General features: G+C 37.5%; 1 protein-coding gene across 4 annotated transcripts in view; it reads left to right on the forward strand.

The window, feature by feature from the left end:
• The window catches only part of SPATA6 (spermatogenesis associated 6), a 160,172-nt gene that overhangs the window by 38,603 nt on the left and 98,853 nt on the right, over positions 1–22,716 (forward strand). For 2 of the 4 annotated variants that reach the window (XM_055585959.1, XM_055585960.1), the window contains exons 4-6: positions 12,892–12,999; positions 19,507–19,548; positions 20,595–20,719. In XM_055585959.1, coding sequence (XP_055441934.1) covers positions 12,892–12,999; positions 19,507–19,548; positions 20,595–20,719 — 275 coding nt within the window. The remainder of the gene's footprint in view (positions 1–12,891; positions 13,000–19,506; positions 19,549–20,594; positions 20,720–22,716) is intronic. The other 2 variants (XM_055585961.1, XM_055585962.1) reach the window with 1 other exon arrangement.

A 22,716-nucleotide genomic window follows, 5' to 3' on the forward strand; every position in this document is an offset into this window, starting at 1 on the left:
CCTGACCTGCCTCTTGAGAAAATGTATGTAGGTCAGGAAGCAACAGTTAGAAATGGATATGGAACAGCAGTCTTGTTCCAAATAGGAAAAGGAGTACATCAAAGCTGTATATTGTCACCATGCTTATTTAATTTATATGCAGACTATATCTTGAGAAACACTGGGATTGATACAGCACAAGCTGGAATCAAGATTGCTGGGAGAAATATCAATAACCTCAAATATGCAGATGACACGACCTTTATGGCAGGAAGTGAAGAAGAACTAAAGGGCCTCTTGATGAAAGTGCAAGAGGAGAGTGAAAAGTTGGCTTAAAGGTCAACATTCAGAAAACAAAAATGGCGTCCAGTCCCATCACTACATGGCAAATAGATGGAGAAACAGTGGAAACTGTGGCAGACTTTAATTTCTTGGGCTCCAAAATCACTGCAGATGGTGACTGCATCCATGAAATAAAAAGATGCTTACTCCTTTGAAGAGAAGTTATGACCAACCTAGACAGCCTATTAAAAAGCAGAGACATTATTTCGTCAACAAAGGTCCATCTAGTCAAGGCTATGGTTTTTCCAGTAGTCATGTATGGATGTGAGAGTTGGACTATAAAGAAGCTGAGTAGTGAAGAATTGATGCTTTTGAACTGTGGTGTTGGAGAAGACTCTTGAGAGTCCCTTGGACTGCAAGGAGATCCAACCAGTTAATCCTAAAGGAGATGAGTCCTGAATATTCATTCGAAGGACTGATGCTGAAGCTGAAACTCCAATACTTTGGCCACCTGATGTGAAGAACTGACTCATTAGAAAAGACCCTGATGCTGGGAAAGATTGAAGGCGAGTGGAAAAGGGGACGACAGAGGATGAGATGGTTGGATGACACCACCCACTCAACGGTCATGAGATTGAGTAAACTCCGTGAGTTGGTGATGGACAGGGAGGCCTGGCATGCCGCAGTCCATGGGGTCGCAATGAGTTGGACACAGCTGATTGAACTGATAAGGAAAGCTTTCTGAAATTTCAGTTCAGCTCAGTCTTTCAGTCATGTCTGACTCTTTGCGACCCCTTAGACTGCAGCACACCAGGCTTCTCTGTCCATCACCAATTCCCAGAGCTTACTCAAACTTGTCCATCGAATTGGTGATGCTATCCAACCATCTCATCCTCTGTCGTCCCCTTCTCCTCCCACCTTCAATCTTTCCCAGCATCAGGGTCTTTACAAATGAGTCAGTTCTTTGCATCATGTGGCCAAATATTAGAGTTTCAGCTTCAGCATCAGTCCTCTCAATGAATCTTCAGCGTTGATTTACCTTAGGATTCACTAGTTTGATCTCCTTGCTTTCCAGGGACTCTCAAGAATCTTCTCTAGCACCACAGTTCAAAAGCATCGATTCTTTGGCACTCAGCTTTCTTTATAGTCCAACTCTCACATCCATACATGACTACTGGAAAAACCATAGCTTTGACTAGATGGACCTTTATTGGGAAAGTAGTCTCTGCTTTTTAACATGCTGTCTATGTTGGTCATAACTTTTCTTCCAAGGAGCAAGTGTCTTTTATTTCATGGCTGCAGTCACCATCTGCAGTGATTTTGGAGCCCCCTCAAAAATAAAGTTTGTCACTGTTTCCCTTGTTCCCCCATCTATTTGCCATGAAGTGATGGGACTGGATGCCATGATTTTAGTTTTCTGAATGTTGACTTTTAAGCCAACTTTTTCACTCTCCTCTTGCACTTTCATCAAGAGGCCCTTTAGTTCTTCTTCACTTTCTGCCATAATGGTGGTGTCATCTTCATATCTGGTTATTGATATTTCTCCCAGCAATCTTGATTCCAGCTTGTGCTTTATCCAGCCTGCATTTCACATGATATACTCTGCATAGAAATTAAAAAGGAGGATGACAATATACAGCTTAGCATGCTCCTTTCCTAATTTGGAACCAGTCTGTTGTTCCATGTCTGGTTCTAACTGTTGGTTCTTGACCTGACTACAGATTTCTCAGGAGGCAGGTAAGGTGGTTTGGTATTCCCATGTCTTTCAGGATTTTGCACAGTTTATTGTGATCCACACAGTCAGAGGCTTTGGCATAGTCAATAAAGCAGATGTAGTATATTTCTGGAACTCTCTTGCTTTTACAATGATCCAGCAGATGGCAATTTTATCTCTGGTTCCTCTGTCTTTTTAAAATGAAGCTTGAACATCTGAAATTTGGCTATATCTATTTATTGACCTAAAGGCTTCCCTGGTGGCTCAGATGGTAAAAAATCTGCCTGCTTTGCAGGAGACCTGGGTTCTATCCCTGTGTTGGAAAGATCCCCTGGAGAAAAGAATGGCTAACCACTCCAATGTTTTTGCTTGGAGAATTCCATGGACAGGGTAGCCTTGTGGCCTAGAGTACATGGAGTTGTAAAGAGTCAGACACAGCTGAGCCAGTAACACTTTTACTTTTGTGTTCAATCTCTATTTCCTCTATGCTCCAGAAAGAAATTTCCATTTTAAAGTCTGATATTGTAGTTTAGTTTTGCCTATTGTTGAAAATTAAATAAATGGAATCATTGTTTGCAAATTCTTTTGTTCCAGGCCTATTTTGCTTAGCATTTTTGCTGAGAAATTGATTTTTGTTTTGATAACTGTTTCATTTGTCATTGTTGCTATGTAGTATCTCCTTATGTGACTATACTCCAAGTTGTTTATTCTGTTATTAATGGGCATTTTGCTTATTTCCATTTTTGCTGCTATGAATGAAGTTACTATGAACATTCTTGATTACATGCCTTGATGTTCATGAGCATGTACATCTGTTTGGTATGTGTGTGTGTGTTGATGTGACCTTCTCTAGGGGATCTTACCAACCCAAGGATTGATTCCGTGTCTCTTACATCTCCTGCATTGGCAGGTGGGTTCTTTACCACTAGTGCCACCTGGGAAACCCATACACTTATATATATATACACATATATATGAGTGTGTGTATATATATACATACATATATATATATATATATATATATATATATAAAATGTGTGTGTGTGTGTGTGTGTGTGTAATTGCTGAGTCTTAAGGTGAATATGAGTAGACAGTGCCAATCAGTTTTCCAGTGTTGCTCTGTCGATATACACTCTGCCATTGGTGAAAGTTCTGTTCGCCACATCCTTGCCAACTCCTGGAATTGCCAGACTTTTTCATTTTAGTCATTATGGTACGTGGACAGTGGTTTCATTTTGCATTTCTGTGAAGATAAATGACATCATCTTTTCTGGACATCTTTGTGTGTGTGTGAAATGCTTGTCTTTTGCTCATTTCTCTTTTTGGCTGTTTATTACTTTCTTACTAATTTGTAGGGTTTCTCAATATATTCTAGTTAACAAGATTTATGTCATTTATGTGTGTTGTAAGTACAATAATTTCTCACTCTGTGGCTTGCATTTTCAATCCATTAGTGATTCTTGTTGTCTTCCTCATTGCAGGCAGATTCTTTACCATTTGAGCCACCAGGGAAGCCCCTTATGCTTAGTGCTTTTGGGGTTGTGTTTTTCCCTATCCCAGTATGTCGCTGTTTCTGTTTGTGATGCCAGTTTTCTTGCTGTTCCCCCATTCACTGCACCTAGGGTAGGCAAGGCGCAAGCTAAGAGGCTGGAAGAAGACTCTAACAGCCATGGAAACTGCAGACACGGTTATTCTCTTCTGGCTGGCACAGCAGCCACAACTCAGTCTCTCTCCTGGCTGACATGGCAGCTGAAGCTGCAGCCGTAACATAACCATAATGTAGCCATAAGGTTGCCATAACATAACTTCATGTAACGTAACCATAATGTCACTCCAGTGTAGCCCCAGTGCAGCAGCAGCCAGGGCTTTCATGGTGAAGCTCATACAGGCGGTACTGCACAAAGTAGCCCATAACCAAGTGAGTAACTCGTGACAGTCATACACAGTGCTATAAGTGATCTCAGCCATTACACAATTGTGCAAAGTCATGTTTTCAGAACATGGAGTGAAAGAGCATGAGAGCATGGGTTAAAAGAGCCAGACTGGAACCATCTTGTTAATTTTCCCACAATCAAGTTATGAAGATACTCTATATAATTTTGTAGAAGACTTATTTCTATCATATACATTCAGATTTGCTGTCTTCCTTTGATTTTACTTTTATATATGGTTGAAGTAAGGATAATATTTTATTTTTATTTTATGTATATCTAATTGGGCAATACCATTTGGTGAAGAGACTTTTATTCCCCTTGCTCTTAATGTTATCACAAGCTAAATGCCTACCTACTTGTGGATTTTTTTAATTTATATATTTTCTGTTTTGTTTCATGGATCCTTGCATAAACCTTATGGTTTCTTAATTACTAGAACTTCAGTTTTGATATCTAGCCCTCCAGGTTTATCCCTTATGAAGACTGTCTTAGGTATTTTTAGTGCCTAAAGTATGCTAATTTTAGCCCTAAATGTACCCTTGAATGAATATTCACATTTGAGTACTCCATAACCACCATTCATCAAGACAGAGGATATTTCCAACATCTGAAAAGGTTTTGTACCTCTGCCAGTCAGTAACCCCCTCACGATAATCACTGTTGTAACTTTTGTTAGTAATTATTACTTTTGTCCATTTTTGGACTTCCTATAACTTAAATCATAAATATATATTTGTTTGAGTTTTTTTATTCAGCCTAATGTCTGTGAATCACCTATGATGTTGTATTTCATTAGTCCATTCTTTTTTTATTGCTTTTTATTATTCCATTATATAAAAGTAATTTATTCATTTCTTGTAAATGAGGATTGTTTTTAGGCTTATTATGAATATTCTTACAAATATCTTTTGATAAACATTTATATTCAGTTCTCTTGGAGAGGAATTTCTGGGTCATAGAATAGATGTATATTTAGCTTTATTTGATACTGCTGAACACTTTCCTAAAAATAGTACAATTCCTTTTGAGTATTGAACTTTGTATGTGAAAAATTATGGAAATAATTGGGGACATAACATCATACTATTGTTCTCCAGATAGGCTTTATGTTTGCCTTTTATTTCCCTTCTGTAGGGTGTCAGTGGTACCAGCAAACCTCTATCATGTCAGTCTGATGTCAGAAATTAAGGTGATTGGAAGCTGGGTTTCTTTCCGAGTGCAAGGACTAGGGGAGGATATTTGCAATTTATCCTTGTTCCTGTGATGTTGTCTTTTAGACACTCTTACCTAAACTGTGGAGAATTTATGAAGACCTCTCCTTCTTGGTGTAGGCCCTATAGTGATTTTTTAAAATTAATTTTTGTCTGCCCTGGGCCTTTGTTGCTGAGAGTGAGCTTTCTCTAGTTGTTGCAAGTGGGGGGCTACTCTCTAGTTGCGGTGTGTGTGCTTCTCGTTGTGATGGCTTGTCTTGTTGCAGAGCACAGGTTCTAGGTACACAGGCTTCAGTAGTTGTGGCATTTGGGCTCTGTAGCTGTGACTCACAGGCTCTAGAGCACATGCTCTGTGGTATGTGAGCTAAGTTGCCCTGCAGCGTGTAGAATCTTCCCAGACCAGGGATCAAACCCATGTCCCCTGCTTTGGCTGGCAAATTCTTAACCACTGGACCGCTGGGGAGGTCTCCTGTAGTGATATTTTTCTTCTAGGTCTATGAGACCATCAAAATCTCAGCTAAGTTTATTAATCCTTAGTTTGCCATTTCTGGAATTAGCAGATGCCCTCGGGGAGAAAGCAGTTCCAATGTTTGGCTCATCTCCCTGACTCTTTGTTTTCTTAGAACTTGGCCCTGTAATTCTTCACTGCCTTATTAGCTTCTCTGTGCCTTCAAGCAGATTTTAAAAAATAACTTGACCAGATTTTCTTAGTCTTCTTAGTAAGATAATTGGTGTGCTTTATGTAAGTTGCCATTATCTGAAGCAGAAATCTGTTCATCAATACCCTTTCTACCCTCGTCCTGTGTGTCTGTGTGCTCTCCTATTTGTCCCCACCTCATTGTATCTATTTACCTATCCTAAGTATCTATATGTGGGCTAACATTGCATAGCTAATTACTACATCTTTCTATAATCCATATTCTTTCATTTAAAAAGCACACATTTATATTCCTACTTGTTTATTTTTCTAGATGAACTTAAACTCATTTTTAAGATCTAAGATAAACCTCTTTGAATTTTAATTATTTTGAAAGAACTGGCATCTTTATATTATTCATTCTTCCCATGTAGATAAGTGATATATATTGATTTATTAAACTTATGTTTTCTTTCACCCTGTTACCAAGGTTTTGAGGTATGTGTGTGAGTGTGTGTATGTGTGTATAGTTGCCATGTATTTCATGTTTATTTTCATATTTATTTCTATCTGTTGCATGTTTTGTGACTTTTGAGAATAAGATTCTTCGCATGATTTTCCTTTATTCCCTTTTTTTGTAGTTAGTATGAAGAAAGTGAAAAAATATTTGTTGGGGAGCCAGTCATTTCACTGACCCTTCATATTGGCGCTGTTGTTTTTTTCAGTCTGTTTCAGATATTTATTCATGATTAGTCTAAGTATTAAAAATTTGTTAGTTTGCATTTCAATCACAGCATGTGGCCTATAATAGTACTGCTTCTTGGAATTTAATGGTGATTTCCCTGAGCATCTGGGCTAGGAATCAAATATAAACATGACTTGTTTGCTTAAAAAGGTGTGTTCCCTTTGTGTTGGTAACAACATTTGAAGCATTCTTTCTATATCTTACTTTAGCTTACTGATTGCATTATGTCAGGTGTTACATCAAAGCTAATATATAGGAGACCCTTATTAATGTCCATTCATGAGTCAGTGCTACAACTTGCCTTCTTGACTTTTTCAGTTCAGGTCAGTCGGTCAATCCTGTCCAATTCTTTGCGACCCCATGGACCATAGCATGCCAGGCTTCCCTGTCCATCACCAACTCCTGGAGCTTGCTTGAACTCATGTCCACCAAGTTGGTGATACCATCCAACCATCTCATCCTCTGTTGTCCCCTTCTCCTCCTGTTTTCAATCTTCCCCAGCATCGGGGTCTTTTCCAGTGAGTCAATTCTTCACATTAAGTGGCTTCAGCTTTAGCATTAGTCCCTCCAATGAACACTGAGGACTGATTTCCTCTAGGATTGACTGTTTTGGTCATTTGCAGTCCAAGGGACTTGCAAGAGTCTTCTCCAATGCCACAGTTCAAAAGCATCAGTTCTTCGGTGCTCAGCTTTCTTTATAGTCCAACTCTCACATCCTCACATGATTAAGGGTCCTGCATTAGCAGCACACCCTGTGCTCTAACATAGCCACAAAAAAGTACCTCATTTGACTGCTGTGAAAAAGTTCAGATGTAGCTGTTCATTCATTTAATTCACTCATTCTTCCATCAGTTAATTGACTCATTTTCTATTGATTCTCCCACTAAACTTCCAGTGATAACCTACTATATACCAGGGCTTGCTCTGGTCCTGTGAATTTAAAAAACCAAAATGTATGATCCCTTCCCCGAAAGAGTTCACATTTTAATGGGAGATGGAAATAAACAAAGCATGATTATGCCATGTGGTCAGTGCCAGGAGAGAGACTTGTGAGAGCACACAGGAGGCTGTTCACTCATCCCTGAGGGATAAAAATGGCTATTTGAATTTGTCTTTTTGTACGAGTCAGGTGAACAATTTTAGATGCTTTAATAAGCAGTCCCCAAATCTCAATGGCTTAATACAGTAAAGGTTTTTTACAGTCTGATGCAGGTCAAGTGACTTGTCTGGCAGTTTTCCTCCCAGTGTTGACTTGGTGAACTAGCCTTTTTCCTGATTACGATACCATTGATTTTACTTGTAGCTTCCATGCCCAAGAGCAAGAATTGGGCAATTGTATATGTGTTTGATGACCAGGCCTGGAAGTGGTACTTATTACCACTGCCCACATCCCTTTTGATCCCAACCAAATACCAAGGGAGACTGAGAGATATTGTCCAGGGTCCAGGAAAAGGATATGGAACTGGTGAGCATCTCCTTAGTTTGCCTTAAGTCTTAAGGTTGTCTCAGGGTTACCCAGATAAAGAACTTGTATTTCAGGCAGAGGAGATATTCATTATGTGTAAATATGGAGATGAAAGTCACAAGCCTAGAGGTTTGAAGTACTCCAGGCAGCTCCATGGACTGAAGTATAGAGTATCAGACCAGAAGTTGTGAGAGCTGATAGTAGGCAGGGGGCAAGGGCCAGATCACACAGGGCCTTTTATAATATATGAAGGGGTTTGGAGTCTGTCCTGTGGGTGATAGGGAGGGATAGAGCAGTTTCACTTAAAGAAGTGCCATTATTTGTTTACATTTTAAAAGATTGCTCTGAAGCAGCAAGGAAACCAGGTCAGAAGCTATTGTAGTAAAACAAGAAAGAGATGATAGAATGAGGTCAGACTCGGTCCGTGTTCTCAATGTGGTCCTAGGCAGACAGACATACTTTCTAACCAGATTACAGTAACAAGGATACCTATACAGTAACAAGTATATCTATACAGTACACAAGGATACCTATACAGTAACGAGTACTGACATCAAGGCCCAAGCAAGAAGTTGTTTGCAGAAGATGAAGGGATTTATTTTAACAGAATATGAGACAAAATCATGGAAAACTTAAGAAAGCCATGTCTGTTTTCTCTCATCCAACAGCCACTTAAAGATGCAGAAATTGAGGTACAGCGAATGGCTGCTACTGTTCATGGTTATAGATTATGTGAACATTAGAACCAGAGTTAGGAACTCTGCCTGCCTTCCTCCTCTGTTCTTATGGACCAATACGAGCCCATCAGGCCAGTTTAGGCACAAAACATAGTAAGATGGTGATGAAATTAGTATCTGTGGTCTTTGGTATTGCCAGAAAAGTGCTGAATATGTGCAATGAAGAAGAAAAAGAACTAGAACTTCAGCTCAGACCCCATGCAGGTTAATTTCCTAGACCCTTTTCTATTCCAGGTAAAATCGAGACTCTCAGAGAGGGAAGAGATCTTAGAAACTAAATAATCTCTGGGTATTCCCTGATGCTCCAGTTGTAAGGACTTAGTGTGTTCACTCTGGTGGCCTGAGGTCAGTCCTAGTCAGGGAACTAAGATCCTACAAGCCATGCAGCATGGCCAAAAAAAAAAAAAAAAAAAGAGAGAGAAAATAGATGATCCTTTAAAATTGTTGTAGAAGTACTAGCCAATGCAGTTAGACACAAAAAAGAAATTAGAAGCATAAAAACTTAAAAAGAGGAGATAAAATTACTAAGTATATACGATAAGATTGTTGTTGTTCAGTCGCTGTCATGTCCGACTCTTTGCGACCCCATGGACTTCAGTATGCCAGGCTTTCCTGTTCATCACCAACTCCCAGAGCTTTTCAAACTCATGTCCATCAAGTCAATGATGCCATCCAATGATCTCATCCTCTGTCGTCCCCTTCTCCTCCTGTCTTCAACCTTTCCCAGCATCAGGGTCCTTTCCAATAAGTCAGAGCACATCAGTTGGTCAAAGTATTGGAGCTTCAGCTTTAGCATCAGTCCATCCAATGAATATTCAGGACTTATTTCATTTAGGATGGACTGGTTTGATCTCCTTGCAGTCCAAGGGACTCTCGAGAGTTTTCTCCAACACCATGGTTCAAAAGCATCAGTTCTGTGCTCAACTTTCTTTATGGTTCAACTCTCACATCCATACATGACCACTGGAAAAACCATAGCTTTAACTAGAAGGACCTTTGTTGGCAAAGTAATGTCTCTATTTTTTAATATGCTGTCTAGGTTGGCCATAGCTTTTCTTCCAAGGAGCAAGTATCTTTTAATTTCTGGCTGCAGTCACCATTAGCAGAGATTTTGGAGCCCAAGAAAATAAAGTCTGTCACTGTTTCCATTGTTTCCCCATTTATTTGCCATGAAGTGATGGGACAGGATGCCATGATCTTCATTTTTTGAATGTTGAATTTTAAGCCAGCTTTTTCAGTCTCCTCTTTCACTTTCATCAAAGACTTTTTAGTTCCTCTTCGCTTTCTGCCATAAGGGTGGTGTCATCTGCATATCTGAAGTTATTGATATTTTTCTCTGCAAACTTTTTTATGCACATTTTAAAATAATTATTTATTTTTTAATTGAAGGATCATTGCTTTACAGAATTTTGTTGTTTTCTGTGAAACATCAACATGAATCAGCCATAGGCGTACATATGTCCCCTCTCTTGAACCTTCCTCGCACCTCCCCTCCATCCCATCCCACAAGGTTGATAAGAGCCCCTATTTGAATTCCCTGAGACATACAGCAAATTCCCATTGGCTATCTATTTCACATATGGTAATGTAAGTTTCTGTGTTGCTCTCTCCATACATCTCAGCTTCTCCTCCCCTCTCCCTGTGTCCATAAGTCTGTTCTCTGTGTCTGTTTCTCCATTGCTGCCTTGAAAATAAATTCATCAGTACCATCTTTCTAGATTCCATATATGTGTGTTGGTATACAATATTTATCTTTCTCTTTCTGACTCTATTCACTCTGTATAATAGGCTCTCGGTTCATCCACCTCACTAGAACTGACTCATATGCATTCCTTTTTATGGCTAAGTAATATTCCATTGTGTATATGTACCACAACTTCTTTATCCATTCATCTTTCAGTGGACACCTAAGCTGCTTACTAGCTATTGTAAATATATTCTATTGTAAACATATTGTAAATATGTTCTATTGTAAATAGTGCTGCAATGAACATTGGAGTACATGTGTATTTTTCAATTTTGGTTTCCTCAGGGTATATGCCTAGGAGTGGGATTGCTGGATCATATGGTGGGTTTATTCCTAGAGTTTTAGGAATCTCCATACTGTCTTCCATAGTGGCCGTATCAATTTGCATTCCCACCAACAGCGCAAGAGTGTTCCCTTTTCTCCATTCCCTCTCCAGCATTTATTGTTTGTAGACTTTTTGATGCTGGCCATTCTGACCACTGTGAGGTGATATCTCATTGTAATTTTAATTTGCGTTTCTCTAATAATGAGCATCTTTTCAGCAGCTGACAAAGGATTAATTTCCAAAATATACAAGCATCTCATACATCTCAATACCAGAAAATCAAACAACTCAATCAAAAAGTAGGAAAAAGATCTAAACAGACAGTTCTCCAAAGAAAACATACAGATGGCTCCCTGCAATCTTGATTCCAGGTTATGCTTCATCCAGTCTAGCATTTTGCATGATGTATTCTGCATATAAGTTAAATAAGCAAGGTGACGATACACAGCCTTGATGTATTCCTTTCTCAAATTGGAACCAGTCCGTTGTTCATGTCCAGTTCTAACTGTTGCTTCTTGACCTGCTATATAGATTTCTCAGGATGCAGTGAAGGTGGTCTGGTATTCCCATTTCTTGAAGAATTTTACAGTTTGTTGTGATCCACATAGTCCAAGGTTTTGGTATACACAATGAAGCAGAAGTAGATATTTTTCTGGAATTCACTTGTTTTTTCTGTGATCCAACAGATATTGGCAATTTGATCTCTGTTTCCTCTGCCTTTTTGAAATCCAGCTTGAACATCTGGAAGTTCACAGTTCACTTCATTTGTAACCCTTCTAGATAATATATTATTTTTAGTTATGCATTTTAATTTAGTGTGCAATTAAACCACACAAAATAGTATTGCTATTATTATATAGGCATCGTTTATTTCACTTTATATTTTGCCTTTTTGGTTGTTCTTTATTTCCTTTCATTTTTTGAAAATCTTCTAGATTTAGTGCTTCTTTCTAAGGAATATCCTTTCACGATTCCTTTCTTACAGTCTTTTGTTGATACATTATCTTGATTTTTATTTCTCTGAAAATATCTTTATTTCACCTTTTCTGAAGGATTTTTTTTTAATTTGATATTGGAGTATAGTTGATTAACACTGTGTATTAGTTTCAGGTATACAGCAAAGTGATTCAGTTACACATGTGCTGAATGTTGGTGTTAGTGTCATCCAGCCCTTAGAAAATATTAACACTATTCCATTATCTTTTTGCTCCCTTCCTTTCTGATGAGAAATCATCTGTTAATTTTATTGTTACTTCTTTGAAGGTATTTTTTTCTTTTTCTGCTTTCCTGTAGCTTTACTTCAGTGTACCCAACTCTGTGTGTGTGTGTGTTTTAAAATTTGTTCTCTTGGGATTTGTATCTTGATGTCTTTCTTAAGATAAATTCTCAGACATTAACTTTTCAAATATTTTTCTCCTTTTATCTTTTTTTACAAATCCAATTACACATTGTTATATCTTCTTACTCTGTTTTTGTTTTTTTTTTTTCTTTTTTATGTTACTCCATCTTTTTGGTTTTCTGTGCTTCTCTCAAGATGCTTTTGTCTTCCAATTCCATAATTCTCTCTTGAGTAATTTATAATCTGTTAGTAAATACATTTGTTATGGTTAATTTTTGGTTATTTTATTTTTTATTTAAAAATTTTCCACTTGTTTCTTGTAATACTTTCTAGTTGTCTGCTGACATTTTCAATCTTGTATTTTATTTTCTTGAGCATAGTAAGCATATTTTAAGTTGCAGTCTGATAACTATTTTTTTCTGGATTTCCTGTTGATTTGTTTTTATTTTCTGTTATTTCTTTTGTGTTTTGATCCCAGTGATTTTTTCCCTATATCCCTGGTTGATTTTCATTAAATGTCAGATTTTGTATATAAAAATTTTAGAAATTATTAAAAACTTTTTGTGAAGATATTTTCCTTCAGACAAGGTTGATGATTGTTTTAGACGATTTCTAAAGTGCACTTGGAATTCTAGACCAACTTAATTCAGACAAGATTTGGGATGATTCAGATTTAAGCCTAAATTCTTAGTTGACTGTCTTAGTCCTTTTGGGCTGGTACAGCAAAATACCATAGACTGGGTGGCTTATAAATAATAGAAGTTAATTTTTCATAGTTCTGGAAGCTGGAAAATCCCAGATCAAGGAGTCAGCAGATTTGGTGAGGGTCCGCTTTCTGTTCATAGATGACCATCTTCTCTCTGTTTCCTCATGTGGCAGAAAGGGTAAGGACATTCTCTGGGGTCTTTTGGTCACCAGTGGCACTAATGGCCACTAATCCCATTAATGAAGCCTTAGCCCTAATAACCTCATTAAGGCCCTAACTCTAAATATCACACTTGGGCGGGGTGGGGGGGGGGTAGAATTTCAACATATGCATTTTGAGGGGATGCAGACATTCAGTATATAGCATGGGTTATCTATTTTTAGTTTACTCTTATGGTTTATCTTTTCAAGATTCAGTCCTAAGGCCTAGCTACTTTACAGGCCATTGTCTCTTACCTGTAGACCTCCCTTCTCATCTCTTCCCAAGATCATGATACTCCAGTTTTTGTAACTGTACTTCATGATCTTATAAAAAGTTATACTCTGCTTCTTACCCTGTTAGCTACCTCTGTCAGAACTGTCAGATACCCAAAAAGAGAAGCAGCCTCAAATACCAGGCTTACTTCTCTGTATTTATTTCTTATACTGAGTTTCAGATTTGTAATTTGTATACTTATCTTCTTGGGTCTCTTCTGCCTCAAGCAGATTTTTTAGGTGTCTACCTTTTCAAGTTGATTTGAATAAGTTTGTTTTTGAACCACTAATCTCTCATATTACCCTGCTATGTTCTGTTAAGAGCCTTTGTACCTCCTGTTTGTCCTGCTTCAATCTCTAGTTTCCCACTCCCCCTGAGTCTCATGGGCTTCCCTAGTGGCTCAGACAGTAAAGCATCTGCGTGCAGTGTGGGAGATCCAGGTTTGATCCCTGGGTTGGGAAGATCCCCTGGAGAAGGAAATGGTAACCCACTCCAGTACTCTTGCCTGGAAAATTCCATGGACGGAGGAGCCTGGTAGGCTGCAGTCCATGGGGTCACAGAGTCAGACACGACTGAGTGACTTCTCTCTTTTCTTTCACTTTCCTAACTCCTGGTTTACAGTTATTCATGCTATGGGTTAAGTCCTAAAGAGATCTTCTCTTCTTCAGACTTTGCTGACTCCCTGACTGGATTATCTTGTTATAATACTCTTACAGCCCTACCTGAATGCCTCTGTTGTAGTTTATAAATGTTTGTTTCTTTATTTTATTTAATGTTTGGCTTTTCAACACAATGTCAGATCATTGAGGGAAAGCGCTGTATCAGTTATTTTTTTCCTTATTACAGCCCCAATTTATGAGTTACAAGGAATAGTTACTATTTCTTCATAAATTGGGCATATAGTTATTGAGTTAAATGACTGAGATTTCCCTTGGTTGAAAGTAACAGAATTTAAAGGAAGAAAAAGATTTGTCTCATTCATGGGTTCTTAGAAGGGAGAAAGGATGTAATTTATATTTTGTTCTTATTTTTATAAATTTATTATAAAGTATTTCAGACATATTAAAAGTCTAAGGAGTTGTATAATATACCCAGCTGTGCCCATCACTCTGTTTAAGAAGTAAACTTAATTTATATTTATAAAAATATATGAGAAGAACAGAAATATGCCTCTGTAAATATAGTCAACTGATCTTTAACAAAGGAGCAAAGACAATACTGTAGAACAAACATATTTATAGATTCTTCAGTAAATGGTGCTAGAGCAACTGGACATACACATTCAAAAAAGAACGAATCTAGATACAGACCATATACCTTTCACAAAAATTAAAACTCCTAATGGATCATATTTTTTTTTGGAATTTTTTAGACTTACTTATCCTCTGATTTGATGTCTATATTAAAAGAAATACACATGTAGAAAGTTATGGTGACTACAGAAAACCAAATATGAAACATCTCAGAAGTCCCTCAAAGTCACGTTAGTTAGTTTGATAGATGACTTTTCAGCAGCAATAGTGGAAGCTATACGAGAGTGGGATATCTGTAATGGCCTGAAAGAAAACAACTGACCACAAATTCTACACTAAGCAAAAAATATTTTGTAAGAGTGATTGTACAGTAGACCTTTAGACACACAGTTGAAAGTGTGTGCCACCAGTCAGCTTACCAAAGGAAATTCTAAAGAATATATTTCAGGCAGAAGGAAAATGAAGATCATAGATGCAAAAATGATAGTAGAAAAATGAAAGTCATTTTGTATGAATAAATATAAATGAGCATTGACTGCTTAAAAAGGTAATTATGAAAGTTAAAAAATACACAGAGTTAAACTAACAGCAACCTATCAGGCGTAATGAAAAAGGTATTTTTATAAGGTGTTAACATTAAACTTTGATAAATTAAAAGGATACATGTAATATTTTCAAGGGTAACTGCTTAAAAAACACAGTTTGAGCATAAAAACTCCAAACATTTGGAGTTTTGGAATAATTCTTTGGAATTATTCCAAACATTTAGAATAATTCTTTTTAATAAATTCAAAGCAGGACAAAGTAGATAGAGGTAGATGTAGATTCAGAAGTAATTCTCATTAAATGTAAGTGGATTAACTTCCAATTAAAAGATAAACATTGTCAGACTGGATTTAAAAAACCTAATCAAGTAGTTTTTAAGACTTAGATATAATCCTTGAGAAAAAAATGTTCAAGAGGCTCATGTCATATTGATAAAACTTAACTAGGAAGACAATAGTTTCCAGTTTGAACAGGTCTAATAGTATAGCCTCAAAGTAAATGAGATATAAAGACCAACTGTAACCAACTGCAATGGGAGATTTAACACCCCTTTCTCAGTAGTTATAGAACAACCATAAAATCAATAAGGATATAGAAGATTAGGACAAAAGGATTACCATATTTTTACATGGACATATATAAAATGCTTAATCAACACCTTCCAACTACAAAATTATTTCATTTGATCATATTTTAAGCCACAAATTCAGTCTCAAATTTCAAAGCATTGAAACCATAATCATTATGTTTTCTGATCACACTGTACAGTTAAATTTTAGCTAGAAAGCAGTAACAGACAACTAGAATATTGCCTTGTGTTTGGAAATTAAATTTATTTCTCAGGAACACCTAGGTAAAGAGAAAAGCATATAAGAAACTAGAAAATGTTTTGTATTGAATTATAAAAATATTATAGAACAAAAGTTGTGGGATGCAGCTGTAGTAGTACTTAGAGGGAAATATATACTCTTAAATGTATATTCTATCAGCTTCCCTCATGAATCAATTGGTTAAGAATCCATTTGCAGTGCAGGAGACTGCCTGCAATATAGTACAGGTTTGATCCTTGAGTTGGGAAGATCCCCTGGAGGATGAAATGGGAACCCACTCCAATATTCTTGCCTGGAAAATTCCATGGATAGAGGAACCTGGTGGGGTACAGTCCATGGGGTCACAAGAGTCTGACACAATTTAGCAACTAAACCACCACCACCAATGGATCATAGACCTAACTGGAAAATGCAAAACTATAAAACTCCTAGATGTTAGCACAGGAGAAAAATCTAGATGATCTTGGGCATGGTGATATGTTTTTAGAGACAACACGAAAGACACCATAGTTGTTTTTGAATGAAACTATGGAAGAAATAATTGATAAGCTGAAACTGATACATTAAAAACTTCTGCTCTGTGAAAGGAAAAATCAAGAGAATTAGAAGACCAGCCACAGACTGGATGAAGATATTTGCAAAAGACACACCTGATAAAGGACTATTACCTAAAATATGCCAATAATGCTTAAAATCAATGATAAGAAAACAACCTAATTAAAAAATGGGTCAAAAGCCTTAATTGATACCTCACCAAAGATATACAGGTGGCAAACAAGCACGTGAAAAGATACTTCACATTGTATATCACTAGAGAAATGCAAATTAAAACAATGAAATTGCTGTACATTCCTTAGAATTGCCAAAATCTGGAACAGTGACAACATGAAATGCTAGTGAGGATACGGAGCAACAAGAACTCTCACTTATTGCTGGTGAGAATGCAGAATGGTGCAGACACTTCGGAAGACAGTTTGGTGGATTTTTTCCAAAAGCTAGCGCATCCTTTCCATATGATCGGGCAATACTGCTCCTTGGTTTTTATGCAAAAAAATGAAAATTTATGTCTACACAAAAGTCTGCACATGGATATTTATACAGCTTTATTCATTATTGCCAAAACTTGAAAGCAGTTGATGTCTTTCAATAGGTGAAGGAGTAAACTGTGGAATATCCAGACAATGGTTCAGCAATAAAAAGAAATGAGCTATCAAGCCATCAGGTCAGATCAGATCAGTCGCTCAGTCGTGTCCGACTCTTTGCGACCCCATGAATCACAGCACGCCAGGCCTCCCTGTCCATCACCAACTCCTGGAGTTCACTCAAACTCATGTCCATGAAGTCGGTGATGCCATCCAGCCATCTCATCCTTTGTCATCCCCTTCTCCTCCTACCCCCAATCCCTCCCAGCATCACAGTCTTTTCCAATGAGTCAACTCTTTGCATGAGGTGGCCAAAGTACTGGAGTTTCAGCTTTAGCATCATTCCTTCCAAAGAAATCCCAGGGCTGATCTCCTTCAGAATGGACTGGTTGGATCTCCTTGCAGTCCAAGGGACTCTCAAGAGTCTTCTCCAACACCACAGGTCAAAAGCATCAATTCTTAACAACACATAAAGTGTTGTGAAGTCGCTCAGTCGTGTCCGACTCTTTGTGACCCCATGGACTGTAGCCTACCAGGCTCCTCTGTCCATGGGATTTTCCAGGCAATAGTTCTGAAGTCGATTGTCATTTCCTTCTGACAACACATAGGGAATCTTAAATGCGTATTCCTAAGTGAAAGAAGCCAATCTGAAAGGCTACATACTGTGTGTTTTCAAGTACATGTCATTCTGGAAAAGGCAAAACTTTGTAGAGACAACAAAAAGATCAGTGTTTGTGGTGGTGGTGGATTGCGGGGAGGAGAGAGGTAAATAACCAGAGAACAGAGGAACAGGGCAGTGAAAAATACTCTGTATGGTATTATAATGGTGGATAATGTCATTATTAGGACTTCCCTGTAGCTCAAACGGTAAAGAATCTGCCTGCAATGCAGGAGACCAGGGTTTGATCACTGGGTTGGGAAGTTCCTCTGGAGAAGGGAATGGCATTCCACTCCAATACTCTTGCCTAGAGAATTCCGTGGACAAAGAAGCCTCATAGGCTACAGTCCGTGGGGTCGCAAAGAGTCGGACGTGACTGAACAACTAACACACAATGTCATTATTACATTTGTCATATGCAGATAACACCACCCTTACGGCAGAAAGTGAAGAGGAACTAAAAAGCCTCTTGATGAAAGTGAAAGAGGAGAGTGAAAAAGTTGGCTTAAAGCTCAACATTCAGAAAACGAAGATCATGGCATCTGGTCCCATCACTTCATGGGAAATAGATGGGGAAACAGTGTCAGACTTTATTTTTCTGGGCTCCAAAATCACTGCAGATGGTGACTGCAGCCATGAAATGAAAAGATGCTTACTCCTTGGAAGGAAAGTTATGACCAACCTAGACAGCATATTCAAAAGCAGAGACATTACTTTGCCAACAAAGGTCCATCTAGTCAAGGCTATGGTTTTTCCAGTAGTCATGTCTGGATGTAAGAGTTGGACTGTGAAGAAGGCTGAGCGCTGAAGAATTGATGTTTTTGAACTGTAGTGTTGGAGAAGACTCTTGAGAGTCCCTTTGACTGCAAGGAGATCCAACCAGTCCATTCTAGAGGAGATCAGTCCTGGGTGTTCTTTGGAAGGAATGATGCTGAAGTTGAAACTCCAGTACTTTGGCCACCTCATGCGAAGAGTTGACTCATTGGAAAAGACTCTGATGCTGGGAGGGATTGGGGGCAGGAGGAGAAGGGGACGACAGAGGATGAGATGGCTGGATGGCATCACCAACTCGATGGACGTGAGTCTGAGTGAACTCTGGGAGATGGTGATGGACAGGGAGGCCTGGCGTGCTGCGATTCATGGGGTTGCAAAGAGTCAAACATGACTGAGCGACTGAACTGAACTGAACTGAAACCCACACAGTGTACATCACTAAGAGTGAACCCTAAGGTTCACTACAGCCTTTGGGTGATTATGATGTATCAGTGTAGGTTCATGCTTGTTTAAAAAATGTGCCATTCATGTGAATGATAGTGGGGGAGGCTATGCATGTTTAGGGGCAGAGGATATATAGAGGCAATCTGTGTGCCTCTGTCTCAATTTTGTTGTAAACCTAAATAAAAGTACTCTAAAAAATTAAGGCCTTAAAATCAGGAAAAAACCTAGAAAAGATCAATTTCTACTACAGATTAATAAATCTATATGATAAAGAGCAACCAAAAATACACACAGTATACTAAGATATTAGAGAAGGAAATGGCAACCCACTCCAGTATTCTTGCCTGGAGAATCCCGTGAACGGAGGAGCCTGGTGGGCTACAGTCCAAGGGGTCACAAAGAGTCGGACACGACTGAGCGACTTCACTTTCACTTTCATACTAAGATATAAACATATGTGTAGTCTACTGAAAATTACTTTGTCTTTTATGTATTTCTGTGGTAAAGTAGTTATTGTTTATTATAAATTTGTTTATTTAAGGAAATTTTTCTTTAAACTTTCAGATGATACAGCATTGTTTGAGTTGATTCAGCTAGTTCCACCAGGTACTGTATTGTATTTTGATAAGGTAATTGACATGTGAACCCATTTTAATGAAATGCTTTTTAAAAAAATGTCATCTTTTCCACTTCTTGCCACCTTAAGAGCAATGTTGAGTTTCTAGCATTGGTCCACTATGTGTGAAATGTCAGTAGGCCAAAATAATATATACAGAAAGATTGACATAAATTATATGTGAACACGTTGTTCTAAAATTGAATAAATAATCATAATTGAAAGTGAAAAAAACCTGATATCATCCTAGCATATTTTGTGACATTCATAAAAATTAACATCTTAAAAGTTCTTGTGATTTTTCTAAAACAGTATGCTTTTACTGATAAAGTAGTTCATTATCTTTGTTTTTGGGTATTGGATGTTATTAGAAATGTTGGGGAATTAAAACTGTACCTAAGCAGTATAGATCCCTGTGGTAGGTACAGTTAAAACCTGAAGGATAGTTATATTTATATTATTGATTTCTATGATTATAGAAGAATCTATCTTAAGTCCTTATTTTATGTGAGTCACAGGAGGCTATATTTTGTTGAAAGCTAGTAATCTAAAATTTTTGAGTGTCACATATTACCTAATTCTGGTAACCACAAATTCTAAAAAATGTATATATATTTTTCAACATGTAGTCTAATGTCTTACAATGGCAGGTAGAAAGGAATGGAAGATAGAAAAATAAATTGTGGAGATGGTAATTAAGTTTTTAATGTGTAAATATTATGTCAGTTTTATATGTTTAAAATTTTTTTTTCCCCTAGGAATTCATAGGTACATAAAAAATTTACATGAATATCCCCTTTCTACAAAAGGGAAGAGAGAATCAGTAGTATGTATGACATCTCTTATAAGGAAATGTGTTAATTCATTTAACATAACTTTATTTTAATTTTTTTCCTTTTATAGAAAAAAATTAAAAGCATGACCCTGAAGCAGGTATTTCTTTAAGGCATCAGGCATTATATATTTGTACTTGATGATACTGTTTCTAAATAGCATATTTTGTTATAATTTGAATCATAGGATATCTTTCTTGTAGTGGGTGAAACATTGTCTACATATGATGAGAATACACGAGATTTCATGTTCCCGGGTCCAAATCAAATTTCTGGACACCATGATTCAAACCGCCAGGTTACCATGAGGAGGATTTCTGGCCTTCGAGTAAGTGCTTACTATTTTCTGAATCAAATTGTGATGCAGGATCATTGCCAAAACTACCACATAGCCCTTAGTACCTGAAATGTGAAGAACTAATTTAAAGTTTAATTCTGTTTAAAACAATTGTGTTATGAAATTATGCTAAGTCACTTCAGTCATGTCCTACTCTTTGCGATGCTATGAACTATAGCCTACCAGGCTCCTCTGTCCAAGGGATTCTCCAGACAAGACCACCAGAGTTGGCTGCCATGCGCTCCTCCAGGGGATCTTCCCGTCCCAGGGATTGAACCTGCTTCTCCTGAGACTCCTGCATTGTAGACGGATTCTTTACCTCTGAGCCACTGGGGGAGCCCTATGAATTTATGATGTTATTGTAAACACATTGAAACCTAAATGAAAATAATTTACCAGAATGCATGCATCTACTTTTCAAAATTAACAAGTATTATTTTACCTTATATTCTTCAGATTTCTCTCCTCTCCTCCTTATCTCCCCTCCCCACTGGCCCTATCTGTCTCCTTGTCTCTATTTTTATTCTCTCTCTTTATTTTTCTCTCAAAAAAAATGACCAATAAACATTTGAAAATGTACATAATCCCATTAGCATTTAGGAAAGTTCAAATTTAAACAGACGATTTCATTTTTATAGCTATAAGATTGGTAAAATTTAACAAATCTGACAAATACCAAAAGTGTGGAAAAGTGGAAATGTGTATGTTTGTATGCTGTGTGAAGTGGAACAACCATAATTCAGAATTATCTAGTAAAGGCAAAGATTCTCATAGCACTGGTCTAGGTATATGTCTTTGAGATATATTCTGTCTGACATACTAAGAACCTTCTTAGGAATGTTCATTTGTAGCATTATTCATGATAATGAAAAATGGAAGTAATTTAAATGTCCATTAGTAGGAGTTTTTTGTTGTTAATTCGCTCAGCTGTGTCCAACTGTTTGCAACCCCATGGACCAGGCTTCCCTGTCTTTCACCAACTCCCAGAGTTTGTTCAAATTCATGTCTGTTGAGTTGCAGGAGTTTAGATAGAATAATTATTATATGTTCATGTAATGGAAATAGGTATTCATACACCTAAAAGTGAAAACTGCATTAGGTGATAGCCAACTCTCATCTTTTCCTAACAACCTTTTCAATATTCACGGGATGATTTAATCATATTATTATTCCTGAAAATACTTTCTGTTAAGAAAGACTGAGTGAAGCCCCTGCTGTTTCAAAGAAAAAAAAAGTAAAAGTTGTCTACGTGAAGTTTTGGGGATAATTTTTTTTTGCTAACTTTATAAAAGTAAGGAAATTAGCATGATATATGAGTCAATATGGTAAATTAAGTAATATTTCCTGTAGGTCTAGGTTTTGATATATTCTATCCTCAGTTCAGTTCAGTTAGTTGCTCAGTTGTGTCTGACTCTTTGCGACCCCATGAATCGCAGCACGCCAGGCCTCCCTGTCCATCACCAACTCCTGGAGTTCACTCAAACTCATGTCCATGAAGTCGGTGATGCCATCCAGCCATCTCATCCTTTGTCATCCCCTTCTCCTCCTGCCCTCAATCCCTCCCAGCATCAAGATCTTTTTCCATGAGTCAACTCTTCGCATGAGGTGGCCAAAGTATTGGAGTTTCAGATTTAGCATCAGTCCTTCCAATGAACACCCAGGACTGATCTCCTCTAGAATGGACTGGTTGGATCTCCTTGCAGTCCAAGGGACTCTCAAGAGTGTTCTCCAAAACCATAGTTCAAAAGCATCAATTCTTTGGCACTCTATAAGAAATAGCAAATTTCAGCTTGTTGAAATTTTAACAGTTCACTAGCAAATTTATTAAAATATACTTCCTTTGAGATATTTTCAGTGTCCTTTAGCCAAAAAAGACTTCAAAGAATGTTGCAGGACCTTTCTAGAAACTTGCAAGGAGAAAAAACTCCAATTTTAAAATTAGCTTTTTTTAAAGTAATTTAAAATGCTGTTTTATACTAAATTTGACA

This window comes from Bubalus kerabau, chromosome 6, assembly GCF_029407905.1.
Source record: "Bubalus kerabau isolate K-KA32 ecotype Philippines breed swamp buffalo chromosome 6, PCC_UOA_SB_1v2, whole genome shotgun sequence".
Lineage (NCBI taxonomy): Eukaryota > Metazoa > Chordata > Mammalia > Artiodactyla > Bovidae > Bubalus > Bubalus kerabau.